The sequence below is a fragment of the Xyrauchen texanus genome, chromosome 28 (assembly GCF_025860055.1).
Source record: "Xyrauchen texanus isolate HMW12.3.18 chromosome 28, RBS_HiC_50CHRs, whole genome shotgun sequence".
Taxonomy (NCBI): Eukaryota; Metazoa; Chordata; class Actinopteri; order Cypriniformes; family Catostomidae; genus Xyrauchen; species Xyrauchen texanus.
The window spans coordinates 7,659,669-7,675,797 of record NC_068303.1 but is presented as its reverse complement, the minus strand read 5'-3'; the positions used below and the strand labels follow the sequence as shown (position 1 = coordinate 7,675,797).

The 16,129-nt window shown below is 37.4% G+C and overlaps 1 protein-coding gene across 2 annotated transcripts in view; it reads left to right on the top strand.

The window, feature by feature from the left end:
- The window catches only part of fam184ab (family with sequence similarity 184 member Ab), a 175,037-nt gene that overhangs the window by 133,243 nt on the left and 25,665 nt on the right, over positions 1 to 16,129 (top strand). For both annotated transcript variants that reach the window (XM_052096595.1, XM_052096594.1), the window contains exon 13: positions 223 to 350. In XM_052096595.1, the coding sequence (XP_051952555.1) occupies positions 223 to 350 (128 nt within the window). The remainder of the gene's footprint in view (positions 1 to 222; positions 351 to 16,129) is intronic.

The window sequence follows — 16,129 nt, the reverse complement described above, 5'->3', positions numbered from 1 at the left end:
CTGGAATGCAGCATAATGATGTACAGTAGGATTGACTTGAAATTGCAGGTGGAATAAAGCATGTCACATTTCCTCCTGTGAAGTTTCTGCTTTGGTGGAAGTTGAACATGAAGGATTTTTCAATCAAATCCAGACAGCAATTCATTTGCCTGGAAAATTCACTGCAATTCTTTCACTGCTTATCTCTCTCTCTCTCTCTCTCTCTCTCTCTCACACTCTCAGCATCCTTGCGTTCAGAGCTGAACCATATCCATGCATCAGCCATCGAACACATGCATCAGACCCATCAACAGGAAACAGCGGCTGCCAAACAGGAACTGGAGAATGCTCTAGAGCAAAGCAGAGTTCAGGTTAGTTTCAGCCTTAGGCGGCACTCCTCAGTTTGATCACTGACCATCTGATCCACATTGCTCACAAAATTGGAAAGCACTTTATTGATCTGGAAAGCTCTAATCTGATTGGCTGACTTAATGGGACTTCTGGGAGTAATGCTGCCTTCAAGTGGACCTGGGAAGCTTGTACCTCCAAGTTGGGCATTTGTTATGAAGACATCTTATGCATTTAAGTGGAAAAGAAAATACAAAATAAGACAAACTCACACAAATACAAAATAAAAGATGGCAAAAGCTATTTTTCTGTTGTACTGGTGAATAACCATAAGTGGATAAACCTGCATGCACAACATACGATTTATTAATACATGATATCTAACAAATTAGTAATTAATTTGCTTAAAGCAAACTGCAAAAGGTGAGTCATTAGTTGATTGTCATATATAACATATTCATATTTTTGAAATAAAGAACAGAAGTTATAATAACTTCACAAAATAATTTGTTTCTGTCATCTTTCATGTAGACAATGCTCCCTTACGAAGTTCCAACTCGAAAACTCATGCATCATCTAGAATTCTGACTTTCCCACTAGTAAATATGACTTTGCTGGGTCATTTATTTGCTCAGAACTCGTAATTACGATATTTCCGATTCCACTTGAAGGGCATAAGGGCGCACAGTTTTTTTTTTTTTATATCACTTTTCTTTGAAATAAAGTTGTGTTTAGGTACCAGGTTGATACAACAACCACATTTGAGGATGTAATAATAATAATAGTTACATTTTGTTTAGTTTTTTTGCTAGAGTTTTGTTTGAGACACTTATAAATTGTACTACTTGACCATGAGCAGAACCGTATATACCGATTTGTTTATACACAAATACACTATGTGCAATTTTTCTGGTGCTTTCTGTACAACCAGTTACAGGAACTGCCGCACCAATGTTTAAATATTATTTTACGCTGCAGTGTACCCGCTCCTAACAGCACGTAAAAACAAAACAAACTGTGGTTGTTCACTTTACATGTCAAACAAACTGTCTCTTCTTGTCTTAATGCTAATTTATACTTACTGTGAGAACAGGCTTCATTAAGTGTGCCTGATTATTATTAAATTATCACATGCAGAGTATAAATGATGGCTTCTTTCATCTAGGGCTCCTTAGTTCATACCAGAGAATTTTGTCTTCTTCATTTGTGTAAATATTACTTCATGGAATGTTCTGGGTTCAATACAAGTTAAGCTCATTCGAAAGCATTTGTGGCAACATGTTGGTTACCACAAATATTACATTTTGACTCGTTCCTCATTTTCTTTAAAGGTACTATATGTAATATTATTACTCTACTAAATTATAAAATGACCATAATATATCCTTAGAGAATTTTGAATCATACTAAGTTGAAATACTGACTTTTCCGATAACAATGCTACTGCCAGTATATTCTACTTTGAAGTTTCCATTCCGGGCTTTAATTTCTGTATATACCACAGTTAGTTCCGGTCCTCGAATCTGATTGGATGAGAGACATTCCATGTGCACTGATGGTCTGACACAATTAGCACTCCGACGCTTCACTGTATGTGTATCACTCCGCTTGTGTTCATGCTGTTCTAAACTAAAGTGTAAGAGCAGTGCAGATCTGTTAGGAGTTACTATTTTTATTTTTTAAATTACATATGTTAGCCAGCAGGTGGTGGCAAAATATCATTTTTGTGTGTAATATGAGCCAGTTGGTGACATAAAGTGAATCCGTTAGTCTAATACATTACCAAAGCTAGGAAATAGCTTTAAACAGCTTTAAACAGACAACTTCAGGAATAAGGCTCATCACAGCTGAGAGACACAACTGATTTATTACAGAACTCAAGGTGCTTACCTTTTATCAAAGTTTCCACATTGGATATGTACTGTTTAAAATGGCTGAGGACATCGCTGTTTCTATAGTGAATGACTCTTTTGCACCGGCTACTGCGAAATAGGGAGGAATACCCCCACTTGGACATCTATTTTCCACCGAAAAAGCTGAACGTCAGAAAGACAGCATCTCTGCTTGGGTGTGGCAACAGGTGATCCACACGCGCTCGCTCTCTCTCTCTCGCTCTCTCTCTCTGTCTTTCTCTCTCACACACACACATCCATCCGTCTATCATTGTTTATCCAATGACTTGTTAGAAAAAGCACAAGCCGTGATACTGATTCTGAAGTGACATTTTTGAATTACTAATGGAGGCTTGGACGTATCATTTGTTTTCAACCAGCAACGGCAGATTCTGATCCGTCGCGTAAGAAAGTAGTTCCTTGTGCAAATGCGTTTTTATGACCCTACTCGGTTGCCTGCAGCTGAATCACAGCAGTGCTAATGTAGGGCCATATCGCACTCTTGCTCGTGTGATATTGCTTTATTATGTTTTGGCCTGTGTGATCCCACCCACTGCCCACTCACAAATAGTATTTCAACACCACCAGTTTGCCAGATTTGAACATGTTTGCAGGCTAACAACACTGTGTGCTGCAGTCATGGAAGCCAGCAAACAAACTGGATCAGAGATAACCGATTCCACCCGACCTAAAAAGCCTCGTCATCCACCTAAAAACCACCATGACTAGAGGCGTAGTAAAACAAGTATAAATATTGGAGACATTTTCAGTTTCACTCGTTCCTGTTGCGTGACCTCATTCTGGCAACCCGCATGAGCTTCGTGTCTGGGGCAAATTTACAACTTCATTTTCATGGCGATGTAATGTCAACAAACCCTAAAACTCTAAAACGACTGTTTTAAACAACTTTGCAGCTCAAATAATACACAAGTTTTAACAGAAGAATTATTGTAAGTGCTTTTATAAAATTATAAGCTTCACATTTATGTGTTTAAACCCTCCAAAAATTGTCCCCTTCACTTCCATTGTAAGTGCCTCACTGTAACCTCGATTTTACGAGCTTAAAGAGCTTCTTTTAAAGAAAAGGAGGAATGAGTCTAAATAAATTTTTGCCGTAATCGACATTATGCCACAAATGCTGTCGATTGAGCTTAACTTGTTTTGATCCCAGAATATTCCTTTAAGGTGGTGACTGGCCAGAATAAGCTTCGATGTGGACCAGATTTTTTGCCATTTGTTCAAAACTTTTTCAAAACTACGAAATTAAGTACAGGTCTTTCACAGAGCCCACCGGTATAGCAACAGCCCTTGCGGCCCTGCCAATGTATTCCTATCATCCTCCTAATGTTTCCTACAACCCTATTGTCTCTTAACGCAGACAATGACTAACAGTTAGTTCAGTAAGTGGAAGCTTTTCCAAGAAAGGACAAATCAATAGTGCTCTGCTTAAAGTTTTTTGCTTTGATCGAAAAATACTTTAATAAATCCTCTTGTCATCTTGCTCTATAAGAGACAGTTAAACAAAAGAAAAGATGTCTGCATTGTTGGCCAAGCAACTGATGGGTTGTACAATAGTAAACTTGAGTTTTAAACACAGGCCTCAGGGGGAAAATGTGTCTATGAAACAAACACAAGCTGCAAAGCACTTGTGCATTGCAGGAACAGTCCATAATAAGAAATTACAAAGACAACAAAGAAGAGCTCTTTTATTTTTGTGACAACACACACACACACACACATGCAAAATGTTTTGGTCTCCAGCACAGTAAGTCGGCATGTGTCTTATGCAAAACTGAATCTTGGCCGCTTCTCTCCATGAATTCTTCATTTAATGTTTTTACATTTTAATTTTTTTGTGTGCCTGGAATGATTTAGATACTGGAGCCAGGGGCAATGTCAAAAATGTGTTACTTCTAAAATTTTGTTGTTTTTATCATACACCGGCATTTCTTGTAAAATGGCACTCTGATATAATGAGAAATGTAGTGGGAGTTAGTGACATAGACTGGATCAGAAAACATGTGGCCTTGACAAGCCTTCATTTTAATAACACCATATCAATCATCCTAATTAATTATTTTGCTCATGGTGCTGTCCTCTGGAGAGAAGAGATCATGAAACTCTCTGGCACAAATTTGTCTCATGAGAATTTGTCTACGGTCCCTAAAATAATAGTAGAGGTCAAAGGGTCAAGTCAACCTTTATTTTTATAGCACATTTAAAAGCAACAGAAGTTGACCCAAAGTGCTTTACAACAACAGAAATGTATACATGCAAAAAAATAAAAGACAATAATAATAAATAAAAAGAATACAATTTAAAAACTGTTAACATGTTAAAAGTCCTATTCAAATGCTAAAGAAATTAAATACATTTTCAAAGAAAATGGCTATTGAAAGAGCTGACCTCACATGCTAAGTGAGACTAAAAGTGAGTTTAGGACCTACCACAGAGAGAGCACAATCACCCTTGGATGTATAGCGATGAGGAACATTCAAAAGAACTTGAAGAGAAGACCTGAGCGCTCTGGTGGGGGAGTAAGGGACCAGAAAATCACTAATGTATTTGGGCGCGAGAGCAGATAGTGACTTGTAAACAAAAAGCGGAATTCTTTAATCGACCCTGAATTTAATGGAAAGCAAGTGTCGAGACACTAATATAGGGGCAATGTGATCCCTCTTTCTTGACCCTGTCAATTCTTGACCCTGTCAAAAGCCTAGCTCCTGCATTTTGAACCAGCTGTAGGTGGGATAACGCTGTTTGAGGGAGGCTAATGTACAATGAGTTACAATAATATAATCTTGATGAAATTAGTGAGTGGTTCACAATTTCCAGGTCTTTGCTGGAAAGAAAATGTTTGACTTTAGCGATCGATTTCAGGTGGAAAAAAGCTACCCTTGACAACAGCACTAATTTGTTTATTAAAAAGTAATGATGAATCGAAAATCACTCCAAAACTTTAGGCTTACATGATCTTGTACATAAGATGATAGAGGACCTAACTGGGTGGCCAGGCAGGTAAGGAGGATATGGGGGAGACCTAAAATCAGAACTTCAGTTTTACTGTCATTTAATTGTAAACAATGGATTGCCAGCCAATTTTTTATATCTTCGAAGCAATTTTAGATGCTCTCAAATGAACACTTCTTGTCTTAGCTCACTGGTAAGTAAAATTGGGAATCGTCAGCAAAACAGTTATAGGAGATGCTGTACTTCTGGGAAAAAATGCTTAGAGGAAGCATATACAAAGAAAAGAATAAGTTTCCTAAAATCGACCCTTGAGGGACGTCACATTGTAAATGAGCTGATGTAGAAGAGAAATTCCCTACATTTACAGAAAACGTCCTATCTTTTGGATCTTTTAGGGTAAATTCAGTCAGATTTTTCCTAAAGAGGGTCTGTGAACTCAGAGCAAACTGCATCAGTAATGATAGGCTTTCTTGGGAATTTAACAACTTTGTACTGCTGCCGTTGAGATAAAAAAAAATTCAGCGACAGTGTGTCATGCATATCCCAGTAATAAATATTACAAAATAAACATACAAAGGAAATGCAGATGCATGTTTTGTGGGTCAAAAAACTGTACAGTATGTTTGTGCCTTGTGAACAATGTTCCTGTAATTTTTGTGCTTGCTGAGCAAAATTCATTTCTATTGGGCCGACCCTTCAGCCATCTCACCAGAAACATACATAAGTATATATTTTTGTTATTAATCTATCAAATGAATAAAATGTAAATTAATACATTTATTATATAAATGATACAATATTTTTGAATATTATATATTCAAACACATTATTGATAATAACTATTATTAAATAATAAATACATATTTTATTATTAATACATTTCAATTAATAATTGATTAAAGTAATGCAATTTAAATTAGTACATTTATTTAAAAAAAAAATACTAATAAAATGTGAACAATGTTAATTGTTTAATATTATTAATATTAAAATGCATATTTTTCTCAAAATACTTTTTAATTATCAATCAAGCAAATTAACATAATACAATAGTACATTTATTATAAAAAAGTATTTATATGGAAGGGATAATGTACAGTTTGTTATCGCATAATAAACCTCAACAGTGTGAATGTGACCCCAACGCGAAGTGGCAAATAAATAAAAACATGTAAATGAAATATTGATTTGCATTGACATTATGTAATTTGAGAAGAAAGAAATGGCTGAACCGCTATAATCCACCTCCGGTTTGCGTCAGAGATCTGATGGTATTTATTTTGTGAAAATTACCATCTGACTCATTATTCAGCGTGTTATAAGACTACTTGCCAAATGAACAAATATGTGGACATGAAACATTGATTTGCATTGAAAGTGTGTAATTATGTGAGAAGAAATAAATCCCCGAACAGCTGAAATTCCACCTCCGGTTTGCTTCGGAGTTCGGTTGTTCATTTTTTAATCAATGAATGTCTGACTGGTTTGTATGCATCTCATTACAAGACTACTTGCCAAATAAATAAATAAATAAATGCACATGAAACATTGATTTAAGTTTAAATTATTTTATTAGTGTAATTGTAGAGATCCTAGAGTGAAAGATGGCTCAGATACCCAGATGCTTGTTCTGATATGTCAATGTGCGGTGGTTATAGAAAAATATCAGACCGCTAGGTGATGCCATTACCACTCAGGATCGAGTATTCCAGGCAGCCGTGTAATTAATATATACTGTATATATATATATATATATATATATATATATATATATATATACACATTATATATGTCACTGTTCTGGCTTATCTGCTGTGTCTGTGTGTTCTCGTTCACCTCGTGTGTTTTCCTTCTCTGGGAGTGGAGCAATCTGAGTTTCCTTGGAGACGCTCATTTGCACCGCTCTCAAGGTAATCACCTCCACCTCTGTGTCATTACCGCTGTGTATTTATTTCCCTCTCCTGCCTCGTCTAGTCGCCAGATTGTTCTTCCGGTCGGCCTGTTTTCACCTTGTTTTCTCTCAGTATTTTCCAGTGTGGATTCGGTGGTTACCGCTCCTGGTTTCACCTGTTGGAGTTATCATGGACACTTGCTCTGAACTGTTAGTTCTGTGGATTACTCACCTCATCACATTGTCATCCTATCCACTGTGACTCACCAGGGTGTCTCAGCTCATCACAGCCATCACTGCTCTGTGGATTACTCACCTCATCACTGTTATCTTCCTCACCACCATTCCTCGTTCAGGTGTCCCAGTTCATCACTGCCATCATCGCCACACAACTCTCTGCAGCCAGTACCGGGTTTTCAGTCATCAGATCATTTTCACATTCATTTGTGTTTCAATAAAAACTGTTTTCATTTTCATTCCCTCTGCATTTGGGTCCTTCCTTAAACCACACCTGACAAATATGTATCTATATCTACTGGCTGCCAAAAGTTTGGAATAATGTACAGATTTAGCTGTCTCGGGAGAAAATTGTTACTTCACCAAAATGGCATTCAGCTGATCACAAAGTATAATCAAGACATTACTGATGTAAAAAAAACGGAACCATCTGTATTTGAAAACATTTATCAAATCTAGACAGGCCGCATTTCCAGCAGCCATCACTCCAATACCTTATCCTTGGGTAATCATGCTAAGTTGCTAATTTGGTACTAGAAAATCACTTGCCATTATATCAAACACAGCTCAAAGCTATTTGGATTGTTAAATGAAGCTTAACATTGTCTTTGTGTTTGTTTTTGGGTTGCCACAATATGCAATAGACTGGCATGTTTTAAGGTCAATATTATGGCAAAAATGGCAACAACAAAAAAAACTGGTTTCTCTAGAAACTCGTCAGTCAATCATTGTTTTGCGGAATGAAGGTTCATTTCAATGCTTGAAATTGCCAAAAACTGAAGATTCTTACAAATGTGTATACTACAGTCTTCAAGGACAAAGGACAACTGGCTCTAACATGGACAGAAAGAGATACATACTACTTACTACTTACTACATCCTTACAATCCACCTAGAAGGCTGAGATCCGGTGATCAATATCTCCTGACTTCCCAAGCTCGAGGCTGAAGCATGGAAGAGGGAGAGCCTTTTTCGGTTGTGGGTCCTATTTTATGGAATAGTTTTAGTATTAGATTTTCACCTTCTATATCTGTTTATAAGTCTTCTCTTTACACTTATCTCTTTTCACTGGCTTTTAATTGTATGTAATGTCCTGATCTTAAATTGTTGTGTGTTTTTATAATTATGTATTGTACAGCACATTGGTCAGCCTTGATGCTGTTTTTAAATGTGCTATATAAATAAAAAGAACTTGAACTTGTGGAAGGCCAGATGTACAACTAAACAAGATAAGTACATCAGAGTCTCTAGTTTGAGAAATAAATGTCTCACGTGTCCTCAGCTGACAGCTTCATTGAATTCTACCCGCAAAACACCAGTTTCACGTGCAACAGTAAAGAGAAGACTCAGGGGTGCAGGTCTTATGAGAAGAATTGCAAAGAAAAAGCCACTTTTGAAAGGGGAAAAAAAGAGTGGGCAAAGAAACACAGACATTGGACAACAGATAATTGGAAAAGAGTGTTATGGATCTTAACCCTTTGAGCTTTTGTGGGATCAGCTAGACTATAAGGTACATGAGAAGTGCCCGACAAAACAGCCACATCTATGGCAAGTGCTACAGGAAGTGTGGGGTGAAATGTCACCTGAGTATCTGGACAAACTGACAGCTAGAATGCCAAAGATCTGCAAACCTGTCATTGCTGCACACGGAGGATTTTTTTATGAGAACTCTTTGAAGTAGTTTAAGAAGTTTTTTTTTTTTTCTAATTGTAATAGTAATTGTTCACATTATTAATGTCCTGACTATACATTGTGATCAGTTGAATGCCCATTTCTTTCCATAAGAGCAATTCCAAACCTTTGGCCGCCAGTGCAAATATATATGTATATATATACAAGTTATATAAGTTATTTATATAAATAAAGTTCTTTATATAGTATTTTTTAAGATGACTTGATCTTAAAAATAAAAAACAAGGCAAATAAATAATATTTCATGGCCTATGTGGACATGTTTATGAAGTATGTGCTGCTATGAACGTGAAATCTCTGTGCTGTTTTAGGATGCGGTCTTTAACTTGCTGATTAATTTGTTTTCCAAACAAGATTATTGACAACTTCAGTTTCACATAGAAAATCGATCAAAAAGCTGATTGATTCCAGTTAAAGAGATGCCCATTCATTTAGTTTCAGTCTTGATTAAACAAGTCTCTTACTTTTTCCCACCAATATTTTTAGGTCTGTGTGGATTTTTTCCCTATCTACATAGTTTTGAGCGAACATTGCTTGTGAGATTAGAATATTTTTCATGTTTATCTACAAGCTCACGTTCTGTAAGCCCCCTGCTGTGCGGTTCTCTTGGGGATATGGTTGACTTTGTTGTGTTCAGTTCTCTGTAGTGCCCTCACGTACTCTCAGAAACAGCCCTGACATCATATTCTGAAAAACAAAAAAGCTTTTAGAGGACGTAACCTCCCCCCAAGACTCTTGCCGATCACACTGGTTATGACAACACAGGTGGATGTGTTATGAAAAAGCTGTGAGAAACATGAATTTATCTTCTCTAAATCAAGTCTATGGCTATTTTTCGGAATAGCATACTAACATAGTACTCTTACTATTTCAGAAGTATAAAGCATGTGTATTATGCACAGAATTCGAAGGCTTCGTTATATTGCATGTTTTGTCAAATCTATACGAGATGACTGGATGCAGGGCTGGACTGGTAATCTGGCATACTGGGCATATTCCCGGTGGGCCGACGCACTTTGGGGCCAATCAGGGGCGGAATGGCCATTGGGAGAACCAATTGGGCTGGTGGGTCGGCTGCGAAACAGGCCGAATGGGCCGCGCTAAGCTAAAATGAGCCACCGCGCTATGCAGAACAGACCACAAAACAGTGCCACTATATGCAGAAAAGGACAGTGAACCAACCAATGTAGTCCAGAATGTCATTTTCTATAGGGAAATTCCAAATCTTGCAGATCAGTTATGAATGCTAGTTTGTGTAGTATGCAGCGACCTACCATGATCTGGCATATTTTAATGGGGCTTTACAGCATCACTCCACGACTGTGATCCAGTCATCTGAATTAACTCTTAAAAATGCCACAAGTGTGCTTAGCTACACCGTCCATCTAGATAAATGCCTAGCTATAACTCTGTTTTCAATTAGTCAATCATTTGATGAGTTGCCATGATCAATTGCAATTGTACACATACATCTCTTTTTAATAAAATAGCATTAAACTATTATTATTAGTGAAATTAAATTAAATTACACATGATATGTCCAGTGCAAAATTGGTGCAACTGTTTAGTGAATTCATACCTGAACATAAGAGGCTTGTTCCTAGCTTTATTTTGCATGTGAGCACCTGAACAATCCATTTTCCCAGTGCATGCAGACCTTAGCTCTCATACTCAAATCAATACAGAATTATGAATTGTTATGGATTATTCACACGGGTTAAAGGTATAACAGTATAAACCCAATCATTGCATTTCATATTCTCCATTGGCAGTTCAGTAAGTGGTCCAGCCTTATAACAACACCCAGGGGCCTGGTTCCTCTAAGCGAGTGCCTATGTTCATATGACACACAGTATTTATTAAACCCTGCACAGGGCTGTTCCTGCACCATGAATCTCCTGGGCGATAGATAACCGTTAATGCTCTCTTACACGAGTCACCACTTTTTCTGGTACTGCTGATTTGCAGTCAGTAATAAACTTGAATTTCCTCCTCTGGTGTAGTGCTTGTAGGTAGGCAGAGTGAAAAAGGGTCAATAAGTGACTAGAAATGCTGGACGGTAATACACATAGTGTGTCACCTCTGTCTTTTGCAGCATGAGCACAATATTAAAGGTATTTAAATACCTTTAAATAGCACTTGCTGTTCGATTAATATCTATGCATGCTGGACGAAGCCAAGCTACAATTGCATTATCCAATTCTGTTAATCCGACTTCGCAACAATTGGACTGTATTATTTCAGAAGGACTAAACCATTTTAATTATGTTTTACTGAAATCAAACTTTTAAATGTAAATGTACTTAAAGTTAGCTCTCAGTCCCTCATTCCCCATCTCCATCTTGCTTCTGTGACCTGTCTGTCTCCCCTTCTTCCGAAAATCTTTTGATCAGCAGAATTCTGAAATTCAGCCTCTCTCAGGGCTTTCTTACTATCTCCAAGCATCCTCCCAGACACCTGCTAATTAGCCTCCTCCCGGCTGTCTGTATGCCTCCTGGACTTGGCATAAATTAATGATGCTTATACCACCCTGGGCGTTTGAGTACTCCTCAAATGAGACATTGTTGGTGCCTCTGTCTTCTATAAAAAAGGTCAGAGATGTTACCTTCAACTCTCGCAAATTGTACCCTTTCAACTTCAACTATAAGAGCTAAATGATTTCATCACATCTCTGTCTGCTGGACTTTTAAAGGCATGTCTCGCCATGAAAAGGGCCACCCATGGATGTCAGATGAGCTCTTTGTATTCTTGAAGATTGAGGAACCTGCCATGACAGGTAGACAGCTGATGTGACATTCGCTGAAGGTGCCAGTGTGGCTGTGACTGTCTCTGTGTAGAGAAAGGTTTAGATAACCAGGGCTTCAAGGTTTATTTTGACCTGCTGTTCCAGCTGTTGGTGAACACAGTGTTCCTAAATGCACTCTTCACAGATTGTGTGTTTGTATGTGTTCAGATTCTACAATCAATTATTAAACTAAAGCTGGGTTCATTTGCTGACAGATTATGTAACAATACCCTGCCTCTCTCCAAATTATCTATTCATTAATAATGGGTAAATATCACAAAGCATATATTTCCATTTGAGAAATGCATTTTGTTTGTTTATATGATAGAAAAATCAGTATAACAAGTGATTTACGTTCAGCACAAAGTCTTTGGCCATGTTTACATTATTAATGATTTAATGAACAAAGACAGCTTGAACAAATAAATGATGCTGTCAGCGAGCTCAATTCATTATTTGTAAATTTAGACCTGGCTTTTTACATTTTTGTAAGAACATGTGAATACCGCTTACCCATGTAGATGTCGCCTCCATGATGTTAGGGTGTTGTGGGTGGTTGTCAGGGAGTTGCTATGCTGTGTTCTGGTTGATTTTTAGCATATTTTTAAAGTATGCTGTTGCTATCTGTTATGGTTTCTGAGTGGTTTTAGCACATTTTAATGCAGTTGCTAGAGTGTTCTGGGTGGTTGCTAAGGTGTTCTGAGTGGTTTTAGCATATTGTTATGCAGTTGCTAGGGTGTTTTTAGACCAATGTTATGGAGGTTCTAGTGTGTTCTGGGTGGTTGCTGGTGTTCTGAGTAAATTTAGTCAGCGACGGATTACCGACGGGGCCAATGGGGCCAGTGCCCAGGGGCCCTTGACTGATCGGAGGGGCCCTGGGCTTTAAGGTTGCGTGATCTAGTTTGGTGATCCCCCCTCTCGAAAACCCTATTGGCCATGAACAACGAACACCCCTAAAATCTGAAGATCGATCTTTTACTTTTTCTTTAAAGTTTACTTCAGTTGCGGTTGCTAATCTTGAAATCTGTATCGACACCCAGCCTGATTGGCCAACCTTCATTGCCCTCTTTTCTGCCTTAATAATGTCCATCAGAATAAGAGTTATATTTTGTTTTTCAATTGATAAACTAAAAAAATGAACGAAAGGCACATGGACCGTTGCAAGTCTGTACTGATAACATCATGGGCAGCATAAAAAAACTATGCTAAATGCAAATAATTAAATGCAACAAACCATATAATCGTATAGGATTCCAAAATACATAGGCTTAGCAACTTTGAAAGGGACAAGAAAACCCATTGTCTTTTGCTGTCCATCCATCACTTTAAAGGTGCACTCAGTCATTTTTCCTCATTAAAAAAGTTTAACTCCTTAAGACAAGAACTGTAATGTTCATGACCACTCACATTAAAATGAAGACTCCAGTCATATCAGTAACCTTATAAAAGCTGTTTTAATCTACGTGGAGAGGGTCTGCACATGGGGGCTGCCATGTTAGAATCACATGACCAGCCAAATACTACTCGCTTAATCTCAGTAACCATCCTGTTATTTGACACTTTCACTCATTGATTAAAGTAATCATGGCTGACAGTGAATACAAAATTTCTACAATGGTATGGGATACTGAAAGCTATTAATTTTAGATGATGCTGAATCCAAACCGCAAGGTATCAGTGTAAGTCCAAATGACACAAAGACAAAAGTTCACCTTTAAAATGTCTTCACTTGCAGTGCTGACCACACTTTGTTTTGTGCATTGAATTATTGGTTGCCAAGAACATTAAACCATTGAAATTAAATTTTGTACATTCAACAATTTTGGTGTCCAATGAAAAATCTGAGACCTGAAGCAAAACCTCTGCTCTGAAACAATGTCCTTGCTGTGTGAGACTTGGAGGGTGCGAGGAAAAAATATCTTGGCGTGGATTCAGAGTTTTGCCATTGAGGCAAATATTTTTAGAACTGTACACGCTGTGTACACTATACACTATCCAAGATTAACCATCTGTTGTTATTTTAAAATATTATCAAAAAGCATTTCATGGTATTTCATGGTCAGTCTACAACGACTTTGTAATTATATACGTGAATGTAAGAAATAATTTGACACAGGGATGAATGCACATTTGTTTTTAATATACATTTTTGTCATTTATTACTGCTTCTGCTAATATTTGCATCAGTTTTAAAGAAATTTGGCCCCTGAGAAAGCTCCGCTGGGCCACAGGTTTTCTTTGCCACACTCACTGATACTGTTATCAAGCTAATTGTTGTGTGAAATTATATTTACAGACATTCAAAGTTGGATGAACAGATTATAATTTGATTAAGCAAGAACTATTAACTGCATACAACTGGAAATTGGCTCAGTTGTATTCTCTTGGAGGAGCTTGACTTCTTCCTTTGCGAGAGAGACCATTTAAAAGTCAAAGTGTTCGTGGAGTGGAAAATTGCCCCTGTGACAAACATAGTCTTATTAATCTAGCCCGGTAGTGGTGTCTCACATATGGCTGTGTAAATACTGTTCAGTTCAGAGCTAGTTTGTATACTAAAAGTTAGAGGTGAATGTGTATAAAATGTGTTATGTGGCTTTTAGTCCACATCTGTAAGGTTTGAGGTAATCTTTATTCTAGTGTACTCCTAAAAGTTGACAAAATGAACTTTAAGCAGATTTTTTTCTTCTGGGAAAACAGATCAACAATTTTGATGACTCGTCTTGTACTCATAGGTGTATATTAAGGTTCTGTCCAATAAAATGCTCTCTAGAATGAAAGTGTCCCTGCCTCTATTGCCACCTACACTTGATTTGGTAGCAAATCATGGTTCATTTTAACATTCTTGTTATTGTACTATAGTTTACCTATAAATCAACAGATAAAGTACCACAGACATTCTTTCACCTTGTAAGCATGACGCTCCAGTTCTACCCAGTCTGTCCGGGACTCGAATTGATGTCTCTGGCATGGGAGGCAGGTGCACTAACAACCTTGCAATATGACCCATTCAGCGTACTTTTTCAGTAGGGAATGCATCAACAGAGAAAAAAGATCTGCACTCCTCTTTAAAGGGCACCTAACAAGGAAAACATCAACACCTATACAGTATTCAGCAACTAATCTTATTTGTTACTGTCACTCATTTTACATAAAAAAGGTTCAGCTACTCATAACAGAAGCAATTTACATGCAGAAGTCTCTGTACTTAAGCAAAAACAGAGAGGGTCAGAGAGAGAGTAAATTTTTTTTTACATAAAACTAAATTACGACAAAACGGTAGAAAAAGGCACCTTTGAAAAGAAAAGAAAAACCCCAGGATTTTCTACGCCATTTCTTCATTTTTCACTTTAGCGTGATAAATGTTCGAATTTGTGAAAGGTATTTTCATCTTAAGACATTTGCTCATAGTCATAAATCTTGTGCTTGAAGATGGATTTCTGCAAAAGAAGTTTACTCGCCTCATTTCGAAACAAATTTTTCAGCACGCTTGTCACCTAAGGACATTGCACCATTCTTCTGAATATCCCGGGTTCAATACAAGTTAATCTCAATTGACACCATGTGTGGCATAATGTTGATTACTACAAATGTTAATTTCCATTTGACCCTCCTTAAAAAAAGGCAAGACGTTTTTAAAAATCAAGGCACTTACAATGGAAGTGAAAGATGACCATCTATAAACATTTAAAAACACTCTGTTTTAAAAGTATAGTCACAGAACATAAACAATATCTTTTTAACATGATTTTAGTGTGATAAAATTGCTAACTAACCTTTTTGTGTAAAGTTATATAATGACGATGTAATGGCGAAAACCCTAATGCGATCGTTAAAACGACCATTTAAATAACTTAACAGCTCAAATGATAAATTTGGTGTAAAAGAAGAATCAATGTAAGTGCTTTCATAAAATTACAAGCTTCACATTTCTGCCTTTAAACCCTCAAAATATTTGCCCCATTCACATTTGGCAGATGCTTTTATCCAAAGTGACTTATTACTGGGACAATCCCCCCGGAGCAACCTGGAGTTAAGTGCCTTGCTCAAGGACACAATGGTGGTGGCTGTGGGGTTTGAACCAGTGTCCTTCTGATTACCAGATTACCAGTTATGTGCTTAGACCACTACACCACCACCACTTCCAATGTAAGTGCCTCACTGAAACCTCGCTGTAAAGGGGTTAATGGAAAGGAGAAAGCGAGAACTTAATAAGAAACTTAAACAAAAAGGCAAACACACAAAGGTGTCGGACAGCTGCCCGTAAATCTCTCTCTCTCTCTCTCTCTCTCTCTCTCTCTCTCTCGCACTGCCAACTTCGGTCGGCCTTCATCCCTC